Consider the following 25,471-nt stretch of genomic DNA (forward strand, 5'->3'; position numbering starts at 1 on the left):
AACACTGCCCCCTGTCCTGCAGGCGGCCTCGTAACCACGTGTGAGCCTTCAGGCTCAGGCCTCTCGAGACTGGCACCAAAAATGAGTCAATCCCCACAGACTCCAAAAAAATCCAACTTCAGCATTAAAAAGCATATTTATAGCCTGGTACAAAATAAATGCATAGTTTCCACTTTAATCACAACAGGACATTTTTAAAACACCCGTTTTGGTTAAATCTTAAATTTAAGGGCTTGGCTGCTTTGATGGTGCCGCTGTAACTGCTACACCTCTGCACCGGACCTCCACACCATGTTTTAGGAACAATTATCTGACAATAACTCTGCTTTCTGTTACAGCTCGTCTAAGTTTGTGCTTCGGTCTCGCATGCACCTGAGAGCTGCGTGCATCTTTTATATACCAGTCAGACATCTTTGGTTGCAATGCGATTTGTGTGTCCACTCAGAGTACTGACCTTAAAGGTCAACACTGTCTGGGACAGTAGAAACGTATCAGCATCGTGCTCGGAGACGTCTCCTCTATTCCTCAAGAGCTCTGGGAAATAATCTCAATCTGATGCTGAAGCTAAATAAACTGGAGACGGTTTGAGTGAAAGTAGAGAAACAGAACTGATTATAAGAGTTCATGAGAAACTGACTCTGGAACACAAATCAAAGCAAGGAAAAAAAAAAAAAGGATATGAAACAGAAATAAATACAAACACGCAGCCTATCGCAGAGGGAGGAAGTCACGGGAGGTGTACGTCGCTACAGCCACATAAACATAAAGCACTCCTGAATGGGCCGCGGTCACCAGCAGCCGCTCGTACACAAATACTGACTGATCGATTTTATACAAGTGTGATTGGCTAAGCTGGCAGCCATGACATCCAACCAAAACAAGGAAGTTCAGTGTTTACACGTCAGACAGTTAAGAGCCTCTTTAATGACGAGGGATGTTTGCACGTTATCAAAACACAATCGTGCACAGAGTTTTCTTCAGACGGACGTCAGGTGGACGAGCGTGGAGGGACACGTTTCCTCCATCGCCCTCGGCGCTGCAGTGACGCCAGCCCTGCAGAAATAACAGGGGCTTAATAGAAACTTGTGACGAACAGCTTTGCAGCCTGACGTTAAACGGCTGGAGAAATATTTCACCGGACGGCGTGACATTTCTAAATCTGACGGAGCCATCCAGAAAAGCTGCTCGTCAGCACAATCAGGAGAAAGCGTCGCAGGAGCGATTCCCGACACCTGCGGGGAAAGTGAGGACACGCGCCTGCAACGGCCACTTTCATCGGTTTGCATCTGCACTGAGTTTGTACACGTAATAGCCAGCCTGCAGTTGGCATGGCAACAATCACAACAACAACAAGATAGAGGATGTTGTGTGTTTGTTGTGAGTCCTGGTTTTAAGATGGTGACAGAGTTGACATTGGGGTTTCCACCAGAAATATTATGAAGCTTTGAAAGCTTCTACCAGCTACCAGCACTACTTGGACTAAACTGCTTAATTTAAAGGTGAAAATCTGTTTTCAGTCACATCTTAATTGATTTAAAAAATAAAAAATCCACTATGCAGGTGTCCAAAAGGCAAAAATGGCCACAAAATCTTGGACATGACTGTAATTCGGGCGTATTTTCTGTTGCGCATGCGTACAGACATAGAAGATAATAGAGGTGGGAATCACCATACATCCCACGATACGATATTATCACAATACTTAACGCACGATACGATATTATTGCGATTTTTTAAAATATTTTGCGATATTCAGATTCTGTACATAAAGGTAAACTTTATCAATATTCATTTTATCTAAGACCTGAGTAACACTCTGGGCAACTTTGGGCTGACTCAGCATGTAACAGAGCCCACACATAATAGAGGACACACTCTTGACCTGCTGATCTCCAAGGGCCTGAGCATTTCAAAGGTTACTGTGTCTGATGTGGGCCTGTCTGATCATTACTGTGTTTTCTTTGAAAGTAAAATCTCAGCCCACACAAATATATCAACAGCAGTGATCACAAAACGGTGTATAACTGAATACAGTAGTGAGATATTTAACCAGGTCTTCCCATTAACACCTGACCTGTCCAGAGGTTCAGTCAATGAGCTCGTCAATAGCTTCAATGCTAAAATGTTAAATGTAATGGATACAATTGCTCCCATTAAGGTGAAGGTTATCTCTGGAAGGAAAAAGTCTCCATGGAGAAACTCCACACTAGTGAAAAATGAAAAAAGAGAGTGTAGGAAAGCTGAGCGCAGATGGAGAAAAACAAACCTCCAGGTTCATTATGACATCTATAAAGAGAAACTTCACAATTATAATTTACAACTGAGGAGTGCAAGGAGGTCCTACTTCTCTGACATCATCACCAAAAACAGTCATAATGCTCGGGTCTTATTTTCTACAGTTGACAGGCTAACAAACCCTCCTGTGTCAGTGGCAGCTGAACTTCATTCGACCATGGCCTGCAATGACTTTGCCAAATTCTTCACAGAAAAAATCCAAAAGATTAGACAAGCAATTGGTACATCAACAGCAGATCCAGAATATGTACTGTGTCCACCGAAAAACTGTTTAAACACCATGAAACAGTTTCACCCTATTAACAGCAAAGACCTGGAGGACATCTTAGGTCAACTGAACTCCTCCTCTTGCTGTTTAGATGTCCTGCCAACAAGTTTTTTCAAAAAGGTCTCAAAGACTTTAGAGTCAGACCTGTTACAGATCGTCAATTTTTCTTTATTATCAGGTGTGTTTCCAGAATCACTAAAAACGGCTGTAATAAAACCTATACTAAAAAAGGACAATCTTGACAAGACACAAATGAACAACTACAGGCCGATCTCAAATCTCCCATTTTTAAGTAAGATCATTGAAAAAGCAGTTTCTCAACAGCTCAATTACTTCTTAAAACAGAATAACTGCTATGATGCCTTCCAGTCAGGTTTTAGACAGAACCACAGCACTGAAACCGCTCTGACCAAAGTGTTTAATGACATATGTCTGAATACAGACAGTGGAAAAATGTCAGTCTTAGTTTTACTGGATCTCAGTGCAGCATTTGATACAGTTGACCACAACATATTACTCAAACGACTGGAGAACTGGACAGGTCTTTCAGGAACTGTACTAAACTGGTTCAAAACATACTTAGAAAACAGGAAATACTTTGTATCAATAGGTAACTTCACATCTGAGCAGACAAGTATCACATGTGGAGTTCCCCAAGGTTCCATCTTGGGACCTCCTCTGTTTAACATTTACATGCTCCCACTGGCACAGATTATAAAGAACAACAAAATAAACTACCATAGCTATGCAGATGACACACAAATATATATCACAATGTCACCAGGAGACCGAGGCCCTGTACAGGCTCTTGGTAAATGCATTGAGGAAATTAATGACTGGTTGTGCCACAATTTTCTCCAGCTAAACAAAAACAAAACTGAGGTAATAGTCTTTGGCGCCAAAGAAAAACGATTACAGGTCACCAGAGAACTTCAGTCTATACACCTAAAAACCACAAACCAGGCGAGAAATTTGGGTGTAGTGATGGATGCAGACCTAAACTTAGAAAAACACATTAAGACAATAACAAAATCAGCTTACTATCACCTCAAGAATATATCAAGGATAAAAGATCTGATGTCCCAACAGGACCTGGAAAAACTAGTCCATGCATTCATCTTTAGTAGGCTTGATTACTGTAACAGCATCTTTACAGGTCTACCTAAAAAATCCGTCAGACAACTACAGCTCATTCAGAGCTCTGCTGCTCGAGTCCTCACTAAGACCAAAAAAGTGGACCACATCAGTCCAGCTCTGAGGTCTTTACACTGGCTGCCTGTCCGTCAGAGGATAGACTTTAAAGTTCTGATGCTGGTCTATAAAGCTCTGAATGGTTTAGGACCAAAATACATCAGTGACCTCCTGACCCAGTATGAACCTTCCAGATCCCTCAGGTCATCTGGATCCGGTCTTTTATCAGTTCCCAGAGTCAGAACCAGACACGGAGAAGCCGCATTCAGCTTTTATGCTCCTTATATCTGGAACAAACTCCCAGAAAGCCTCCGATCAGCTGAAACACTCAGTTTATTTAAATCCAGGTTGAAGACTCACCTGTTCTCAGCTGCATTTGAATAAAGCACCAAATCCGCACTCAAAACTTACATTTTAACTACTGATTTTATCTACTGTTCTGATTTTATCTGTTTTGATTTTATATACTGTTTTGTTTGTTTGTTTGTTTGTTAATTAGTTAGTTTGTTTGCTTGTTTTAATCAATTTTAAATCATGCTTTTTATTTGTTTTTGTTTCTAATGTCTCTGTAAAGCACTTTGAATCACCTTGTTGTTGAATTGTGCTATACAAATAAACTTGCCTTGCCTTGCCTAATATCAAAGTCTCACACTCAGTCTTTGTCTCATTTCAGTTTGATTGTTGACAAACTGAACGGTTTGTATTACAGTCTAGTCCAACTTAACTGAATCAACCATCTGGTACAATTATAGCTATTCTGAACTATGCAGTTTATGAAAACTATGCAGCCCCTTCAGCAACTGAAGAATTTGAAAGTAAATTAAAACAAAATATAATTTTACATTAAATAAAAAAGTTTTAAACTTAATTAAAATAAAACATGTCTTAAATTAAAATAAGTAAACTGTCACATTTGGACAGTGAAGGAATGTCAGGATTCTTGCTCAGAAAAAGGATCAACATGAAGTCATAGCACAAAAACCTTTTTTGTAACAAAATATCGATTTCTGCTGTCTCTGTATCGATACATTATTAGCAAACAAAATATCACCATGCTACACAGTATCGATTTTTTCCCCCACCCCTAGAAGATAAACCTGAATGGTCACGCTCAGGGGCCATCTCTTATCTTAGCTCCTGTCTCTTTAAGACGACATCTGAAAAGCTCCAGCTGTTCTGATTGGTCAGCTGGTTACAGCATACTGTGACCCTGATTTCTTTAGGAGCTGCTGGTTGGTAACCAACATCCACGATGGAAAGAGAATCAGAGCCAGGACAAGGAACACCTCCTGCAGAAGTCCCTCGGTTACACAATCACCGATCTCTGATGGTTTGCAGTGGGATGATTTGTTCTTCCCCAAACTTTGCTCCTGTGTCTCACATTAAAGCTGCAGCTGGTGTGTTTAAGCAACATTTCAGAGGCTCAACTGAAACTCCTCAGTGGGCAGAGGTGACTTATCATTTCAAACTAAATTACAGCCGACAGATGAATAGTTGGTGATATTTCAGACAAACAGAGTGAGGGAGATTACAGAGGTGCAGACGCAGGCAGGCGGGGGGAGGGGGGGCGCTGCAGAGTTCCTGTCAGCGGACACGAACACAAATAAAGCTCAATCTGAGGAGCTTTACCAACGTCCGCCCCGACGGCCTCCTGCAGCTCTGAGGCTTCAAACAAAGGCTCCAATCAGCCCAGAGTCAGTCTGCACATCTGGGATGAAAAAGATGGAGCTGAATGGAAACAAGTCCTAAAATATTTCACAACCGCTCCAGTGTTTCACCACAGAGCCAAAAATAAAAGAGATGACGTCAGAGGGATGAGTGTTCGCTTCACCACAGAGTCACAGGAGCCACTCGAGCTCCAGTTTGCTGAGGGAACCAATACTGGTCATCTTCATATCAGTCATTATGGACAGTCATTCAGTTTTATTTATAGAGCACAAAAATAACAGCAGTCTCCTCAGAGTGCTTTATATTATAAAGTAGAGACCCTACAGCAGGGGTTTGCCAACACCTGTCCTCGAGAGCTACTGGCCTGCTTTTAGATGCATCCCAACTCCAACACAGCTGAATCAAATGATTGGGTTACCTCTTCAGCATGCCATTAGGTTCGCAAAGGCCTGGTAACAAGCCATTCATTTAATTCAAGCGTGTCAGAACAAGGATGCATCTGCAAGCTGCAGGACAGCAGCTCTCGAGGACTGGAGTTGGACACCCCTGCCCAACAATAATACAAAGAATAATCCAACAATCAAATAACCCCTATGAACAAGCACTTTGGCGACAGTGGGAAGGAAAAACTCCCTTTTAACAGGAAGAAACCTCCAGCAGAACCAGGCTCAGGGAGGGGCGGGGCCATCTGAAGTGACTGGTTGGGGTGAGAGAAGGAAAACAGGCTGTGGAAGAGAGCCAGAGATGAATAATAACTGATGATTACCTGCAGAGTGGTGTGTAAACTCATAGAGTCAAAAAGAAACAGTGCATCATGGGAACAGCCTACACATATTGCAGCATAAGTAAGGGAGGATTCAGGGTCACGTGATCCAGGCTGTGCTCTCACCTATGTGTGCGTTCAATACTTTTAATTATGTACTACGAATATTAGAAGATGTGTCATATTTTTAATGACTGGCTGAGGAAGACGCCGCCCTGTGTCACAGCTCAGGCCCAACATGCTCCTGTACTTGATCCCACCAACAATATGTTAGCCTAATGCTGAAGGCGTACTAAGAGCATGAATCCTGAACTCACAGAGAGTCAGCAGAGAAAGCCGGGCTTGTTTACTGACACAGGGAGCTGCAGTTCTGTAGCTCACATTAAGACTCGGGTAATATTCTGACCCGGGTCAGACTGGGCTGTCCGCCCTCTGGAAGCACTGCACTTCACTGCTGCAGACCATTAACAAAGATAACCATCAGGCGGCCGCCTGCACAGTTACATGGAAACCCAACATCAAAGACGCGCGGTAAGAAAAATGTGAAAGACTCCGGCAATTTGAGTCAAATACAGTCCAACCGCCTCTCCCACAAAGCTGCAGTCACACCTGCAAGCCTCTACAGACTCACTTACCCTGTCAATGACCCTGAAACCTGCCCGGCGACACGAACAGGATCAACGGGAAGTCACAGCCCCTGGTCAATTTTCGCATTAGTATTTCAGTACCCCCCCCTCAACAACAACAACCGAGTAACTTAAGCCACACAAGTTCCACCCCGAAAACACTTCACCTGTAATGTGCTGATCTCCGTTCCCGCAGTAATAAATACCACTTTAAAACAACGTTACTGTAACCTGACACCCAGCTGGTAGATCCACAGTCAGATATTTAAGGATGAAAAAAAGCTGGTCAGCTTTAGCTCCCAACAAACAACAAATACTTCCTGCAAATACTAACAGAAGAACACAACCCCGCCAAAATAAAACCAACAATCAACGCCTTGAGATGATTGATGGGATGCATTTAATCCGGCTTATTTTCCTCTACATTTCTATTTTTGGCACTCCGCTAGAATAACTTCATGACTGAGTTACAGCTAAAAATCCCAAAATATCCTGGAGCCCGTTTGAGTAACCAGCAGTTTCTGTTTACTCTCCAGAATCAGTACTTAATATTTCCTTCAATTATGGAGCAAAAGTATTGATCTGTTATAGCAACAAGGAAGTGGTTCCACCTCCAATTATGTCTTTCTACTTCCTGTCTGCACAGGAAATGAGGTTGTGTCCCGCTATATAGACAGACATTTCCTGCTTGCACCTGCAGTTTATCACATATAAACAGCTTTCCATCACATTTCTAACGTGATGAAGAGATGAAGGAGCGAACTGGAACAGTTCTCCTGTACTGACCTCAGATCAGCTCTTTAAACCTGTTGAGCTAACAAACAGCTACGACTTGTGAGCCATTTAATGCTGCATGCCATTTTGCTCCAAAGACTTTTGAAGGCGTTTTTAATCTGATATGTGCAGTGGACACGGTCCCGCTTTGGACCTGAGTTTAAAGAACCGTTCAGTCTGCTGTATTCAGCTTTCGTGTGTATCTTCAACTGTTGCAGAGCTTCGATGTAACGAAGCACACTGCATGCTGTGTATCAGGTGAAAACGTGTGAGCTCCTCGTAGCTTATCCAAGATTATTTGTTGTCACCGAGAACGTTAGCACCCGTTGACAGCAGCTCAAGATAAAATGCTAAAAGTTACTTCTGTCTCTCACAGGACCGCAAGTCACTCAGACACCCATTTTTGACCCAAGATGGCCACCAGACAGCCACAGTTTCACTGCCGCGGCCGAGCACCGAGGGAGCGTGCCCGGGATTATAGAGAGCTATAACTGCTTTATGATGCGGCGCAGACGCAGCAGCTGAAATTCCTCCGTCCTGACTGAACTCCCACACTTAGACTGTGTGAAGGGCGAAGGATTCATGTTGCTTTTCCACCAAGATCAGACCAACTCGTTCTGACAGCAAACAGAAAATCATTTCAAGTCTGTTTCACCCTCACGCTGGCAGCAGGGAAATAAATAAACAGGTGAAATACAAAAAACAAAACAAATAAATTACAATCAGCTGACCCACTGGTTTGCTTACATCCGTCTGACCTGATGTGAAACTTACTGAGAACCTCGGACACATTTCAGCTCTTATTTTGTTGGATTTTATTTACAAAAAAAACCAAAAAGTATTTTAAGAGTTGAATGTAAGAACTACAGAATCATCTCACTGGATGTCTGTTGGTTTTTAGCTACAAACTATCACATTGTTTTATATGATCGTGAGGTTTAGACTGAAACAGCAGACTGGAAACATTATTTACAACTTTATGAATCAAATTTAAGGTTTTTTAATATTCTTGAAGTCTTTAAGAAGTCAGACATGTTAATATGAGGCCAAATCTGAAGCTTGATTTATAGCACTGCTTTAAATCTACAGTCCAGCCTGATGTGCAGATTCACAGAGACATCTGTGGAATGCAGACTGTAACTGTGTAGGTCTGTCTAGTAGTAATATGAACACGGTATAATGATAACGTCTCTGTGGAACAAGCTGTAACTGACAGGCTGTCCGGTCTGTCCCGAAGTCCCGAATTTTACAAAACATATTTTATCATCTGGAAAAGTTCTTTTCATGTTTGTGTGATTACGGCACTTTGGAGCGGAGGCAGTGTTGCAGTCTCCGGTTCACATCCCGTGCTCTTTCACATTAGCATGCTGGATTCCCTGCTGAGTCTCCAATTTGCTGTGCACCATGTCGGCTTTAGTAACTTCTCATTTGGTTTGACGGTCATTCAGCAGTCCAGCTGAAGCAGTGAGTCGGGTCCCTTTCACAGAAGTTTCTCTTGTTTTTGTTTCCTTCAGCTGCTTTTGTTTGATTTTCTGTTTATTCCCTGGTAAATGTCACCTTCCTCCCTGTGAATCAGGCCCGCTGAAGTGTTAATCAGTGCATCTGTTTGAATGCGGATACAGCAGGTCGGAACCGCGGATCTGAAGAACTGCACTCGCTAACGACCATCGGAGTCTTCTTTGAGTCGAAGGAAACGTCAGACAGGCAGAGGGACACAACGGGAAGAGGTCAAACGGTGCTGTCGGTGTGGCAGCGGCGAGTAGATGTAGCAGAACATGAGCGATTCTTGTTATGTGTAAATAAAGCTTGTTTACATCCGTCTGACGGAGACAAAAACACATTTCTAGAGATTTATTTTTCAAGCGTTCCTCATAAATAAAGCCCATCAGACTGCAACAGCAGGGCCCTCGTTGAGCTGATTAACGAGCGCGATAGCGATGACTGAAACAGAGGGACACTTGGAAGGATTCCTGTGTTTGTCCCGTGGAGACAGGAAGTGAGCTACATTATCTCAGCGTGGTATTTCCTGTTAGTGTCAGCGTTGCTAATCGAGTCCAAGACCAAAAGGGAAGAAGCTAACTGAAAACTTCAAAAGCATAATTTACTATAAAAAGTATCAATATAAGCAAAGGCATGTGATCTCAGAGAAGCCATGATTGTAGTTTTCGCCTGACTGCATGGCGTGGAGCTCACGCTGAACACGAGTCAAATAATTTTGTTTAAACTAGAAGAAAAGGAAGCTTGTCAATCAGCTGTTCAGCTAGAAGGAGTCAAATAATTGTGTTTAGCTTCTTGACAATAAGATTTAATGCTTTGTTTCTCCCACGCGACAGGTAACTGAACATTTTTGGGTTTTGGAAACAGGGACACGTTCCTAATTTAACTTAGTATAGACAAAAGATCCATCAAGGAAGTAAAGACCGGAGTTTAATGAATTTAATGAGCAAACTCTGAGATCATATCAGGCTAACATTCACTTCTGGGATGTTTTTAGCTTTGCAGATGTGAAGATTTGATGTTTTTCCTTTGCCATTGTTTTGTTCTGATGACTGAGTGGCACTTTATTCTATTTCTGACATCGACAAAGACTCTTTGCAAGAAGGAAACAATGGCTGGTTGCAAACCTCAGAGTATATTTAGAGCCGACACAGCCCAGACTCTGTTTGAAATGTACAATTATTATGAAATGAAATAAACATTTTATTTTTAAGTGACATATCTGGTGATTTTTTCTTTCCTCTGAATCTTTGATGCTTTTTCATTTTCCTCACAAAGTCAAAGACGTCATCTTGGCCTTTACAGAGAAACAGTTTTAGAAGATTTGGTAATAAACAAAATGTGATCTGAACTCATGATCAGGAACGCCGTGTAAGTGTGTCAAGATCCAGGCAGCCGCCACAAAGCAGGGAAGGAAGCACAGTCAGTGCATTATTGATGACATCATCACGCCGCGAGCCAACAGGACACACAGACAGACACACAGCATTGCTGGAAAAATGGCACCATGAGCTTCGTGTAGAGTCTTGTCAAGATGTGACTTTAAGGTTCAGGTTGAGACAGGTGAACAAAAAGAAACGCACACATGTTTTTACCTGTAAGTTTACAGCAGTTAAACTTAAACCTGAATCTGTGTCTAACCTAAACCCTGAAACCAGGTCTGAACCCTCCGAGGGTCCCAGTGGAAGAACGTGGCGTCCTCGTAACGTGTTAATCTCCTCCTGTGGGCTTCAAACTGATCCCAGAACAGTCGTGTTGCAGTGCTGTTTTACTTCATAAAGAAATGGATAATAAGACTGGTTCTACAGAAGAAGAAGCAGAGAGAAACAAAAGGTAAGCTCTGTCACTCCAGCGAGGACGGATAGCTCACAAATCACAGCGAGGGTTCCAAGGAGTACACATTCTGGGAAATCCCCTCCGGAGCAGGAAGGGTGGGGTCATGCCAGGCAGCACGGGAAGGAGGGAGGGAATAAGTGGCTGACAGTGGGAACTCTGGGAAAGTTCAGCATTTTCCAGGAGAGGAGATTCTGACCAACTGAAGTCAGACCTCAGCAGCTACCAGAGAAACGGACACCGATCTCAACAAACACATGGAAACCTCCAACAACCAAGTCTGAAGCTCTTCACAGGATCCTGAGATTCGAAGACACACAATAACAAAGATGCATAACAATTAAAGAGACACTAAGTGTAGTTGATGAATCTCAGGGCTCCTCGGTGTCATTTAACAGTCACTGGATCCCCTGAGGTCGTTTCACACTCGGCCTGCAGAACCTGATTGTTTCAAAAACGCCTTAAAGAAAATGAAAATGACACTTTTTGTGTCAGAATGATGCAAAACAGAGACGACAGAGACGCACTGGTCTTCTGAACAGAACTCCATCTACAGCTGGAAGCTTTTTGAAGAATGCATTTTAATGATGAGTTTATGGCAAAACACAGCGCCACTAAACACAGTTATGTGTAGTTTATGAGTGCGATTGTCTCCGGATGTCCTCTGGGTCATTTGATCTCTCCCGTTTCTCACTCTGCCTGCAGAACTTTCCAGCATTGTTTCAAAACTAACTAACAAAACAAGAAAATGAAAGCGAAGGCTTTCTACCTCCGGCTCCGTTCTTTCTGACGCTGGCGTGTCCAGCTGCTGCGAGCAGCAACACCACAGGCGCAGATAAGGGCAGAAAAGGGCTAAAAATAAAAACCCCAAAACCAGAGTGGAGCTTTGGTCTGCTGGGATGAAAACAGCTACAAACACAGAAGTGTTCAGTGAACCGCCGAGAAGCTCGGAAGACCATTTTAAACAACCATCGTGCCCAAAGCCAAGACACAGTCAACAACAATAAATAATCAGCCACACGCAGAGCGAGAGTGCAGACGAGGCGAATCCGCTCAGTGAATACAGACAATGTGAAGAAGCTCAAACTGATGTACACGACTCTGGAAAGGTTTTAAGTAACAACCACAGGGAGGCTTTTAGACCGCGATGTGAACGCAAACACGCAACCAAATTTCCATTTACACCACATCAGGATCGAACTGCAGAAATAATAATAATAATAATAATAATAATAATAATAAATTGCATTTATATAGCGCTTTTCGGGTCCCCTCAAAGCGCTTTACAATACCACTATTCATTCACTCTCACATTCACACACTGGTGGAGGCAGCTACAGTTGTAGCCACAGCTGCCCTGGGGCAGACTGACAGAGGCGAGGCTGTCATATCGCGCCATCGGGCCCTCTGGCCAACGCCAGTAGGCGTTAGGTGAAGTGTCTTGCCCAAGGACACAACGACCAGGACTGTCTGAACCAGGGCTCGAACCAGCAACCTTCCGATTACAAGACGAACTCCCAATTCTTTGACAATCAGAGATGGGCAGTAACGCGTTATCTGATTACTTTTTTAAAGTAACGAGTAAAGTAAGGGATTACTATTGCAAAAACGATAATTAGATTACTGTTACTTTCCCGTAGGAACGCTGCGTTACTAAAACCGTGATTTTTTTGCGTCTCATGACAGTGACGTAAGCGAGTGCGACGTTCGTGACAACAGCTGTGTGCAGATCAACAATGGATCATATATCGAGTGCAGAGAGAGTATGAGCGTGCAGCGTTTAAAGCGTGGAAGTACTGACCTTACTTTGAGTTTATTCCATAAAAAGTGACAAAAACATTAGTGTCCGTTGTGCGTGGGAAGAAAACTTCTTTTTACAGCGAAAAACCCCTAAACTTCCGAGCAAGCTCCGAGTAGCTACGACGTAATGGGAAACTCACAGAGAAACTCGCGGATTCTTCCACTGACCGCTGCACACCTGCACCAGGGTAAACCTCCGCCTACCCCACTCCTGCTTTACACGTGAAAATAGAGCAACAGGACCGCTAGTCTTTGACTTTATTTATTTTCTGCTGTGTTTTACTTGCATCTATTTGAAAGACTGAGTGTAAACACAAAAATATTTTATTTTATGTGCTGGAATGTGCAGAAAATAGGTTTAAATGTTAAACAAATTTCTTCCAGTCAGAGAATGTTGCATATAATTAAATTTTTGCTTGATGCATAAAGTTAAAAGATTAAAACTAATAAAACAAGTTTTAAAAAGAGACTTTTCCATTTGATTACATTTTGTATGATGATTATGCAGAAAAAGTAGAATTGGGCTGAAAGATCTATCACTTTATCACCTATTCAGGTTGTAAATCGTTTTTAAAAAAGTAACTAAGTAACTAAGTAATTAATTACTTTTGAAAATAAGTAATCAGTAAAGTAATGGGATTACTTTTTGGGGAAGTAATCAGTAATTAGTTACTGATTACTTTTTTCAAGTAACTTGACCAACACTGTTGACGACACCCACAGATTTATAAATATAGATTTACAAACTGCTCTGTGGTGTATAAACAGACACTGTCCTTATTTTAACATGGACAACCCCCGCCTAATATGCATTTACTTCTTTGCATATACATCATTCTCATATTGAAATATTGACGTCCCTAATATCGTCCTCAGGAAGTTCTCTTAAAGGCAGAGGAGCTAAAACTGCTTATTTCAGACAGAATGAACTGATAGGTTCAGTATAAAATAAAGTTTTATTTTATTTATGAGGAGCAAAGTGTGCAAAGCTACTATATACTAGTCAGAGACTAAAAATATAAAGCTGGAAACCGGGACAACGGGTCCCCAAATGTGTTCCTGACAGACGGCAAATACAACAAAGTGACCAACAATAAAAGCAGATCTCTTATACATGTCCTTATATGGCCTCATTTAATGTTCATGTCTCTTTTTCCACTTGAACACCAGAAAGTGAGAGCCAATCAGAAAGTTAATTTAAAGTGGGCGGGGCTAAACTGGCTCATTTCAGACAAAGGATGAACTCAGAGCAAGGCCCAAAGTAAGATGATTATGGAGGATTATGATCTGTGACTCACGCAGAGCTATTCTAGTAGGGTCCTCTAATAGCGTTACATAAATGACTTCCTGTTTGACTCACAATTAAACAACATGACTAAGAAGAAAAAGCCAGCTGGTGTCCAGAGATGAGACTCATTAACCTGCAGAACCCAGAGTGCCGGTCTTTAAACGATCAGGCTGAAGCACTTTAAACGGCGCTCTCCGTTTATAAACAACAACAAACAATAGAGTATAAATAGAGCACTCAGCCTCTTTGTTTACAAACAATAAAAAGTTAAATATTTGCAGGCTCAGCCCCTCACTGAGCTCCGCGGGGATTTCTGATGATTACCAGTCATGAGTCGGTCTATGAGGCGTTCAGCACGCAGCCACACCCAGCATGCACCTGCTGCAGCCCGGTGGCTGTGTTTGATTTGGATCCATCAGTGTGTGCAGCGGATGGTGCGCTGGCAGCGATTAATTAGAGGAAGGCACAGTTTCTTTAAACTTGTGCCAAGCTAAGGCCTCAAAATGTGCCTTCCTTTACTCTGTGCTTGCCCCCCCACCACATCCTGATAGTCCGCGCCAGGTCGTCTTTAAGTCTGCGAGTAGGTGTGTCACTTCCATCACGGTGCTGACAGATGAGAAACCTTAAAGTTTAAAACTTATATCTGGTAGCTTTGAGGAAAATAACTAAACAAACAGGTTTGACCTGACTGTGGAGGTTTAAAACTCAGAGGTCAGAGGTCACAGAAGGAATATAACCAGGCACGCAGTGAGTAGAGGAAACGAGAGCAAAGGGAAGCTTTTAGAGATGGCATGAAAAGATCGATCAAAGCACAGGATGTACAGAAAGTGCTCATACTGCCGTGACTGATAACTGATTCGCTTCACTCGTTCTTTCCCAGTGAGCTCAGATATAAACTGGTTTATGTGAAAACATTTAACTAAATAAATCAGAGGGGTAGACTGATGTTCAACACAGTCAGGCTCTCCTTGTGTTAGCTGGCTTGACAAAACCTAAAATCATATTTGAGATAACGGTGCGATGATAGTGGTTATCATCTTTCTCTGCTAATCCCTGCATCCTGGGTGGCTGCAGCTCAGGAGGCGGAGCAGGTCATCTGCTAATCAGAAGGTTGGTGGGTTGATTTGATGCCAAATATCTTTGGACAAGGATAACTAACCCAGAGTTACTACAAATGTGTGAATGTTAGATAGAAAGCACTTGCATAGAAAAAGTCTATAAAGAACATAAAAAGAAAAATGTAACACTGCTGCAAATAAGACAAGAGGTTCATACTGCAGAAAATCATCAATCTGGTGATTACAGAGCACAGAGCGGATTAAAAAAACCTTTTCATTCGAGGTAAACACTCCCACTGGTGACAGCTAAACTTAATATTTAAATGGATCCAGTTTAAAGTTGCTGTCCTGCAGCCTAATAAAGGAGATGACTTCACAGGTGTTCCTGATGGTTTCTGTGATTTCAGCAGCGTCAAAGCGATGAGTTTAATTTTATGCACAGAAAAGTATCAGAACATTTAAATACTTCCTGCATCACCAACTCCGTACATGCACAGTTCACTGACAAGTTTGCACTCTAAGTTTATAGCTGGTGCCATGTTAGTAAGGTACAGGTGAAAAGGAAAGCCTGAAGATCCCAACCAGCTCCTGCATTCAGCGTGAGTTACTGCAGGGATCTAAGACGGTACAAACCACAAAGCTCCGACTTTAACCTCGACATGACTTGCGGTAGCATTACTCTCGCTTGTTAAATACACTCCTCGGGACTGAAACGAGGCAAGCAGGAGCCACGACTTCCTTTTGTTTCTGAAGATGAAATCGACGATAAACGAGGCTGCTGTGAGGAAACCGCTGGATGAAATGAGTGATATCAGGAGATCCACAATATGTCCTAATATAGTCCTGACACTCATGCCTGCGCTCCTCCTCCTGTTGTAAACGTAACCAGGACGAGTCCGGACAGGAGCTCGTCTTCTCAAGCCGATCCGTTTCCAAGGAAACCTCAATGGGAGATTTTTTTCTGGTCTTAAAAATGTTGCAGTGTCAGACTTTAGTTGGAGCTCGCCTGAAGTGAGAAGAGTCATGCTAATCCTGTCTTACTCACATTTACATGCAGCAGTGAGCCTGTGGGGTCAGTCTGCAGGAAACTACATTTCCCAAAATGCACTTAAAACCGTGAGGCTTTTAAAGACTTTCAGCCTTCCAGCAGCCTGCTCAGAGGACACCTCTGATCCCTCTAAACAAGCGTCAGAGGAGCTACTGCTAACCTTTCCCGGTGTTCAGCACCTTCAACAAATAAAACAACAGCCGAGTAAAACTCTAAACCTGAGCTCCACTTCATGTGGAGAAAGTAACCGCTGTATTTTCTAAGCTGCAGACTCACAGAGAGGAAATCCTCCCAGCTGAGTGCAACACGTCACTGTGGTGGAAGATGGCGAGAGTTTCCCCTGAGTCATCACTCCTGTGCTGCAGGAGAGGACGGAGGGAAAAAGTAAAGCAGAAGACTCTGAGGACATAATTACCCAGGATGGAGTGAACACGAACAGAGAGCTGAGTCCTCAGTATCAGGATGGGCTTCCTTCCTTTCCTGTGGAAAAATAAGAAACCGTTTGAGTTCAGAATAAAAACAGTCACGACTCAGAGTTCAGGTTCAGTCAGAGCAGTGACAGACATCTAACCAGATTAACTTTTGTGTAATCGAATCATCGTACGAGAGGGACATGGCACTCAGAGTCCCGATTTGGCATATTTAAGAGAACACCGAGTCGGTAAAGACGATGGAAGAAGAACCTCCAAAGTGGGTTTTATCAGATCTGAGTGCAGTTTTCATAACTAAAGGCAAAGACTTCTTCTACAAGGAGTCCTGATCCACTGTCAGTGTGATCAGTGTGTGCAGACAGCTGGTCTGAGGTGATCCCAGAACAGCTAAGTTTCCACATACAGTCAGACTGCGGCATGCTGGGATTAGAGTATGGAAAGAACGACAGCATGAAGGTATGGAAAGAATGAGAGCGAGAAAGAAGGAGAAATGGGAGAAGGGAAGATGTAAAGGTGGGCGTGTTTGTCTGGAGGCTAAAAGAGGAATACGTTTTTCAGACGCTCTTACAGCAACGCACAGAGTTTAAACTGCTGGACACACACAGTCACCAAGCAGCTACAATGTGTGTGTTTCAGTTCCACATCACTGAAATGAATGTGATTCTTCACAGAAAGAAGGTCCAGTCTGAGGCCTGGATTTGAACCCAGATACTCCATCTTCCTCCCACAGTCCAAAGACCTGCATCGGGCTAGGGAAACCAACCATAGGTGTGCAGTAGGGCTGCCACAAATTATTATTTTGATAGTCGACTAGTCACCGATTATTTTTGTGATTAGTCGACTAATCAGATCATCATCCATTGGACGTAAAACGTACAGCTTATTGCACCAGCAGCATCTGCTCTTATATAACTATCATTAGCTTACAGCTTTAAGTGTTTAAGGTATGTGCTAACTAAAAATAAAGACAAGATGATAGTTTATTAAATTGTAATGAAATTTGCAGATTGTTTCGGTGAAGTTTAATAAATGCCTTACTATCTAAAATATAACGGGACTCATCTCACACTTCTGATAATCAGCTGTCTGCTTGACATTTATTCAGCTGTGTAAAAACTATAACTTTAATCTCAGCCAAACCGATTTACTCAGGAACAAATAAAATACTAAAAAAGCCAAACAATAACATTTTTAAGTTATCTAAGTGACTTATATATCATGTTTAACCTGAGTAGTGAAAGGCGGCGGTGGGTTTGAAAACGATTTGCCGGAGTCCGGTGTTCTCACGGCTCTAGTGAGCCTAGCCCCCGGCTAGCTATCGAGCTAGTTGGTAACAGACGTCTCCGAAAACGTCGGAGCGCTTTTGAAAATATGTGGTGTCTTGATAAACTGAGCAGATATTTGAGGTTTACACAGCTACATTCTCGCCTGAAAATATGTTAAACATTTATTTTGTGACCCAGAAAGAATAATAAGAGTAATATTAAAACTAACTAGCTGCCGCCATTGTTGGAAACTGAGCTGGGCTGCGCTACTTCTTCTTCGGGGTTTAACGGCAGCTGGCATCCTTGTACATGCAGTGCTGCCATCTTCTGTTTCAGTCCGTTATTACACTCTTAAATCCTACTACTTATTCCTGTCTTTTGTGATCTTACAAAGCTTCAAACGACGTGTTGACTATTAAAATCAGTCGTCGACGATTTTGATAGTCGATGTAATCGTGACTAGTCGACCAATCGTGGCAGCCCTAATTAGCAATAATACATATCTGAAAGTCTGTACCTGGCAGCTCACACGGATATATTTCTATTGTTTTTGTGCGCAGCGCTGTAACTTCTCACCTTCCAAACCCAAATCACTATTGAATGCTCGTAGTTACTGTAGTCTGATTACTGTCTAAAGCGGCACAGTTACATTTCTTCTACATTCTTTCGAGCATTAACGGAAACATCAGGAGTTTCTCAGTTTGAACAAGTGTGGCTCTAAAGCCTCCATCAGCTTCTAGAAGTTACGGGTCCCGTTTCCTGAGCCTAGCCCCCGGCTAGCTATCGAGCTAGTTGGTAACAGATGTCTCCGAAAACGTCGGAGCGCTTTTGAAAATATGTGGTGTCTTGATAAACTGAGCAGATATTTGAGGTTTACACAGCTACATTCTCACCTGAAAATATGTTAAACGTTTATTTTGTGACCCAGAAAGAATAATAAGAGTAATATTAAAACTAACTAGCTGCCGCCATTGTTGGAAACTGAGCTGGGCCGCGCTATGAATTCTGTGACACAGTTTCCTCTTCTTCGGGGTTTAACGGCAGCTGGCTTCTTTTACTCCTTTTATCCATTATTTTGATTATTCATATTTTTATTACCTCTACCAAGGAAGCTGTGTTTTTGGTGCTCCTGTCTGTAGACACGATACCTGGAAAGGTTTTGATCGGTGACGAGCGGGGTCATGTTAACAATTGATTAAACAATGGCCTCCATCCCCCGAGGTCTTTGTGGTTAACTTCATGATTTATTGGCTGAAAATTGACGACAACTTACAAGCGTGCCGTCTGTTGGCAACATGTGAAAAGTAAAAATTTAAAATATCACCTTCAAGGTCAACAGATGGATCCGAAGGTCAAAGCGATGATGCCATACAGAGTGATTTAAAGCCATGTTTCTGACAATGTTTACGTGCACAGGGATTCTAAATATCACTCTGGACCTCTGAGCTTCAGATGTATATTTTAAAATTATTATATATTTTTATATAAAATAAAATAGCAATCATCTTTAATAATTAAATTTAAAATGGTACTTCCTGTGATCTCACTTTCACATTTCACACCTGCCTTTTTTAAAAATTGACCCCAGAATGTTTTACACCTTTAAAGAAAGTGTTGGCAAGAGTATATACAGAATAAGATTAAATTATTCCAATGCATCTTAGCTGATGTCACAATTAGGCATCATCGTTATCCTCTGAGGCACGTACGTTCTCGGGCAGCCGGTCAGTATGAAGCTGCTGCCTGCAGCGAGCAAAGCGTCTAAAGCGCCCGACGACAAAAACTGTTTTCACTTATTTATCACTAAACGTGTAAACAACTTTTACTAAACAATGAATGTTACACACGTACTATATGAACATAATTAAAATGAATAATATCAATAGTACTTTAAATTACATAAAGTGTATTATAATGAGTAATCGTGAACTACTATTGTTTTATAAAAAGGATAAAAATAAGCTGTGTCTTTATTTTAACTTGGCTAGTTTTCCCCGTATTATTTTTTATTTTATTTTAATATTTGAGTATGTTGTTGACAGCGTTTGTTTTGGTGCGGGATGCAGGTGGGTGAGGGGGGTCTCTGTGGGTCCAGTGCTTCTTTTTTCTGTTTGTGGGGTTACAAGGACAGCATGTCTCTGCATGACGCGTTTGGCTGCAGCATTAATGAGTCATGTTCCAATAAAAACACATGTTAAAAATAGACAATCACACACAGACACACTAAAGCTTTTCTTACGCCACATCTTCATAGAAGCTCTCCAGCTCGTCTCGCTGCTCAGCCAGAGAAGAGTCCAGGTCCAGATAGTTTCCACTGGGAGACAGCTGGAGGGTGCAGTCTTCCAGCTGATGGACACACAGACAGACATATGTGAAGATCAAGTTTAACCAATGCTGACTCACGACAGCTCAGCTGTGAACAGATTAGTTTGTGTGTGAAAAGCCGAGGCAGAGCGAGGGACACTGATCTCCGGTGTCAGTAGAAACAGATCCTGCAGCCGCTGCTGCAAACAAACAAAACTGACTCGACCGGTTTAACCGATGAGGTCTGGATCTTTGCCTCCATATTCATGTGGGAGAAAGTAATCTGCCTGGATATTGGCTAATCTGGATGAGTCTCACACTAAAGCTGCACCCAGATTTCTAAATGATCGTCTAGCCTCATAAAGCTGAAGACATTTTGAGATTTGGTAACTAACGCGAGGACACCTGCTGTCCGAATAAATCAGACTGAAAACAGTCACATTTATGGCAAATACAACAATCCTCCAATATCAGGAGTCACGCTTTATGCAAAAACTCGCCAAAATTTAAGCCACCAACTTCAATTAGCTGATCAATAACAGCTTTTCTGGATGATTGATTCATGCATTTATTTACAGCACAGTGTAGGACAGCTGTAGAGCTGATGCTTGGCTGCGACTTCTATTTTGTGTCAACTCTAAAGCCACAGGACAAGAAAAACTCCTGACGTCGATTTACTCCAAGATCATATCGATCCATGTTGTCCTGCGTCAGAGAGAAATGCCATTTATACTCCAATATATTTATTATATTCTTGTTAAAAACAATGGAGTCCTGGTGTATCAATGTAATGTAATAAGACACAACGCTGTCAAAACAAACAGCGGCAGAAAACACTCGACTGTTGTGCTTTAGCTCAAACAAATGCGATTCCTCCACCGTCGTTCCTGCAGAATTTTACTGAATTTACATCACATGTAAATATTCTGGCTGAGTGGAAAAAATAAAGACAAAGAAGCGAATTATCAAGAATGAACCACGACTATCATAAAGCTGGACCGTATAACAACTCTATTGTACTTCTATATAAATCATAACAATGGGCATCTCAGGACACTTTATATTATAGGAAGGTGCAGATCCACCAACATCGTTCAGACGCAGTGTTTTCAGTGGGAGAAACGTTTCATCACTGATCCGAGTGATTTGTTCAGGCTCAGCTGACTGAAGGTTTACAACCTTATAAACAGGACATTCACACAATGACTGAAACCATTTTTTCACCTATTTACACCTACAGGCCAGTGGACACTCTTTCAATGATGAGGACAGGGAGGAACGCTGGTTTGAGGGCGGAGTCAAGGAGGCCATTCACGTGAAAAGGGAAAGACCATCTCTGAATCGAGGAGGGGGCCTAAGGGTCCATCTGTCACCATCTTACATGCTGTGATTGCAGCCATTCCCCAACTCTCTGTGAATGGGACTCATGAACATTGATCAGTGGTTGTTGATCAATGTTCATGAGAATTTGCATATTAATGATCAACGAACTGACCTCACAGCCCATTGTTCATTCAGTGCTGCTGGTTTCAGTCATCGTGCAAATGTTCTGTTTATAAGGTTGGAAACCTGCAGTCAGCTGAGACTGAAGACGTCATTTGGCTCAGTGACAAAACGATTTTCTCCCACTGAAAATGTTACGTCTGGATGAACAGAATCAACTTTTTGGGATTTATTTACCTGGATGATTGAGTATGTTTCAAGTCAAGACATTATTCAACACAACTCCTTTACTTACGCGCCTAGAGGAGAGTTTAGGGCAGGGGTGGGCAATCTCAGTCCACGAGGGCCGGTGTACCTGCAGGTTTTAGATGTGTCCTCGAACCATCACAGCAGATTTAACTGGCTAAATTAGCTCCTCAACATGTCCTGAAGTTCTCCAGAGGCCTGGTAACGAACTAATCATGTGATTCAGGTGTGTTGACCCAAGGTAAATGGTAAATGGTCTGTATTTGTATAGCGCTTTTACTAGTCCCCCCTAGGGACCCCAAAGTGCTTTACACACCCAGTCATCCACCCATTCACACACTGGTGGAGGCAGCTACAGTTATAGCCACAGCTGCCCTGGAGCCGACTGACAGAAGCGAGGCTGCCATATCGCGCCATCGTGAAGTGTCTGAAGTGTCTTGCCCAAGGACACAATGACCGAGACTGTCCGAGCCGGGGCTCGAACCGGCAACCTTCCGATTACAAGGTGAACTCCCAACTCTTGAGCCACGATCGCCCCAAGTTGAGATCTAAAACCTGCAGGACACCGGCCCTCGTGGACTGAGATTGCCCACCCCTGGTTTAGGGTCAACTGATCCTCACAGCCTGTCTGCTTCCTGTTCTACTTTTCTCACTAAGAACCACAAGAAAGCCCACAGTCTGAAACTGAACAGCCATGTAGGGAAATGTAGGAATAATATGATGCTAATAGGTCTTTAATATTACCGTTTGATAACTCACGAGTAGTTTTCCAGAATGTAAATGATAACATTAGAGACACGGGAGGTTTCTAATGTTTATAGTAAGCAGTCCTGCATATTTGTTTAATGTGTTTGTTGAAGGAGACACTGATTAAAGTGACTCAAAGGTTCCTTGCAGTGTTAACGGAGGCCAGTGTAATGCCATCAGATTAGTCGATGTGTTTCTGAGGTTAAATACAGTAACTTCAATTGAATCTGAGTTTAGCAGCAGGAAACAGGAGTCATCTCACGCTTTGTCTTTAAAACATGTCTGCAATTTAACTGACTTGTGTATCTGGTTGTATTGCTAAATATAACAAGGCATTACCTGCAGAACAATGGAAATGCACGCAGCGCTTTCATGTTATACATTCTTCCCTTAGGCAGTGAAAATAAATGGTCCCAGCACAGAACCCTGGGGAACTCCACGACTAACCTCTGGAGCTGATGTGAGACATTTGTGCTGTTGGATAATCAGTTATTCAGCCGTCGTACCGTCAGCTGTAAAACATGAACGCTGCTCGCGTCAGATGTTATTCTGTTTATTTTAGAAATGGCTGTTTAACCCCTCCCTCCTTTAGGATCAGTGCTTTCTGCACTTTCACTGATTTTATTTACATGTGACAGAAAGTTGCTTTACAAAACCGACCCAACAGGTCACACACGCTCTGTGTTTGCTGGGGCAGTATGCAACAGGAATGTGTTTTTTACTCTCTCAAACAGTAAACAGGGTCTGATCCACATCAGCTTCATGTCTATTTATAGCCGCCCTGCTCGGCCTGGCAGCGTGTTTGTAGCAGAGCCGTGGCCAGGTACAATAATCAGTTATCAAACACATCAGGTCTGCTTTTGAGTGTCAGACTCTAGACCTGCTGGTCCACATTCTTCTTCTCCAACAACACAGATCCTCCCCATCAGCCTGGAGCTGCACGGAGGAGGCGGAGGAGGCCCACCTCCACATTTTAAACTGATGGTGTAACTGCAGGTCACGTGGTTGTTCGTGGATTTACATTTTCTTCGCTATAATTTTCAGAAAGGATTTAAAAAGACCTGAAAGTGAACTTGGACAGTGACCATAAAAGCAGCTCCAAACATCCCTCTGACTCAATCTGCACATTTTCAGGTTTAACTAATTTTACATCTGAGTTTACAAAACCATCCAAATCTTTCTGTGAAACGTTTGTTGAGTTTGCACTCACATGTTATACAGAGTAGTCTAAGGAGCTGGGGAAAAGCGACTGGACTGCTTTAAGTTTCTTGAAGACGTTTCATCCAAGAAGCTTCTTTAGTTCTAAGACCAATTGGTTGAAAGTCCCAGATTATTAAGGCCTACTGGGAGTGTCCCCAACAGGGTTGTTGACCAACTATTGATCATCTGAGTCAGGTGTGGAAATGGGTGTAGGTCATTATCAGCCAAGGGCTGTATCCCAATTCAGGGTCTGCAGCCTTAAAGGCCGCATTTTAAGGCCGATTACGTCACAGCGACGCGACGAAGGCTGTCCCAATTCGAAGGCTGCTCGAAATGCGGCCCTCAAATGCGTCCTTCATTTCCCTGAATTTTAAGGACGTGGCGGTGTAGACTTCGTGGCCCAACATATCCCAGAATGCATAGCGCGGCGGTGGGTGTGGATAATTTTGCCGAAAAAAAACGGCAGAAGAGGGGCGCCGAAGAGTAAACTTTAAGTCAGTACTGAATATTATGTCACTTATTTATGTGCAAATGTTTAATAACGAAGAACATTAAAACATTCCTGTTGGCCACATGTCGGCAAAGTTATGTGACATTAGTGACGTTTGTACTAACTTGGTTTTAAAGCCTTTACTTTCAAATATACGCCGTTCAATAGCTGAGCTTAATCAGAGAATGATCAAAGCTCATGTAGAAACAAACAAACAAACAAAAGATTTTCTCCTTCATTTCTGTCAAACAAAGCTGTATGAAACGTTTCCAGCTGTTAGTATCATGGTTGCTAGGCAACCTGGGCAGCGCAACGGAGGCTAGACCGTCCCATTTCACAAGCCTCGCACTTCCGGCCTTAGCGGTCTTTAAGTACGCGGCCCTTGAGGATCGTTGAGGCTGCGTACTTTAAAGCTGCAGACCCTGAATTGGGATACAGCCAAGGTTTCAGGCTAACCCATAGTGAGACCACGCCCCACCCTGTCATGTGATCTATTGAGATCAAATGGCCCAGGATGCGAGTGGGCGTTAAGGCGTCTGGGAAGGATCTCAAAACTGGATTATAGATGGCACAGTGGGTGTCATAAGCCCCGCCCTCTGTTCAAAGATGGTTGTTCACAGTGGACATAGATGCTTCTTTCACTCCTCTTTCAAACCATCTGTCTTCTCTGTCCAAAATGTAAACATTGGCATCCTCAAAAGAGTGACCTTTGACCTTTACGTGCAAACTGAAGAAGCTGCTTCTCGCATGAGAGGTGAAATGTCTTCAAGAAACTTTAGTCCAGTCGCTTTTCTTTCCAAGCTCCTTAGATCACCAAGACCTGGATACTAAGAACCTTCAGACTGAGAGCTTTTCTAGTCTTACCGACCACTCAAGGCGCCATAGAGCACATCTACCTCACATCCATGGTAATCTAGAATCTCCAGTTAAGCTAACAAGTGTTTGGACCGTAGGAGGAAGCTGGAGTACAGACACAGGAAGCACACACCGACTCTCCATCTCACCAGGATTCTGCCCAAATAAAGGAGTTCAGCTGTGAGTGTTAGTATTTTAAGGTGATCTCCATGAAGTGGGGACAAAATGGTTAAAAATGTTTTTTAACCCAACATCTTAGAGTGGACAGGAATGGCTTAAACACATACGCACGTCGTGGCGCCTTCCTCCTCCAACTTCCCCCCTCTTGGTCCTCATTGATTAGCATCTATTGACCCACTGGGTGAAAATGTACATGCTTTA

General features: G+C 42.7%; 1 protein-coding gene across 1 annotated transcript in view; it reads right to left on the reverse strand.

Moving 5' to 3' along the window:
- Window positions 1-25,471, reverse strand: part of fhod1 (formin homology 2 domain containing 1) — a 56,144-nt gene that overhangs the window by 21,958 nt on the left and 8,715 nt on the right. The window contains 4 exon segments of the mRNA XM_085161417.1: window positions 988-1,053; window positions 1,137-1,317; window positions 16,386-16,589; window positions 20,045-20,151. Of these exon segments, the coding sequence (XP_085017543.1) occupies window positions 988-1,053; window positions 1,137-1,317; window positions 16,386-16,589; window positions 20,045-20,151 (558 nt within the window).

The sequence above is a fragment of the Neolamprologus multifasciatus genome, chromosome 1 (genome assembly GCF_963576455.1).
Source record: "Neolamprologus multifasciatus chromosome 1, fNeoMul1.2, whole genome shotgun sequence".
NCBI classification, from domain to species: domain Eukaryota; kingdom Metazoa; phylum Chordata; class Actinopteri; order Cichliformes; family Cichlidae; genus Neolamprologus; species Neolamprologus multifasciatus.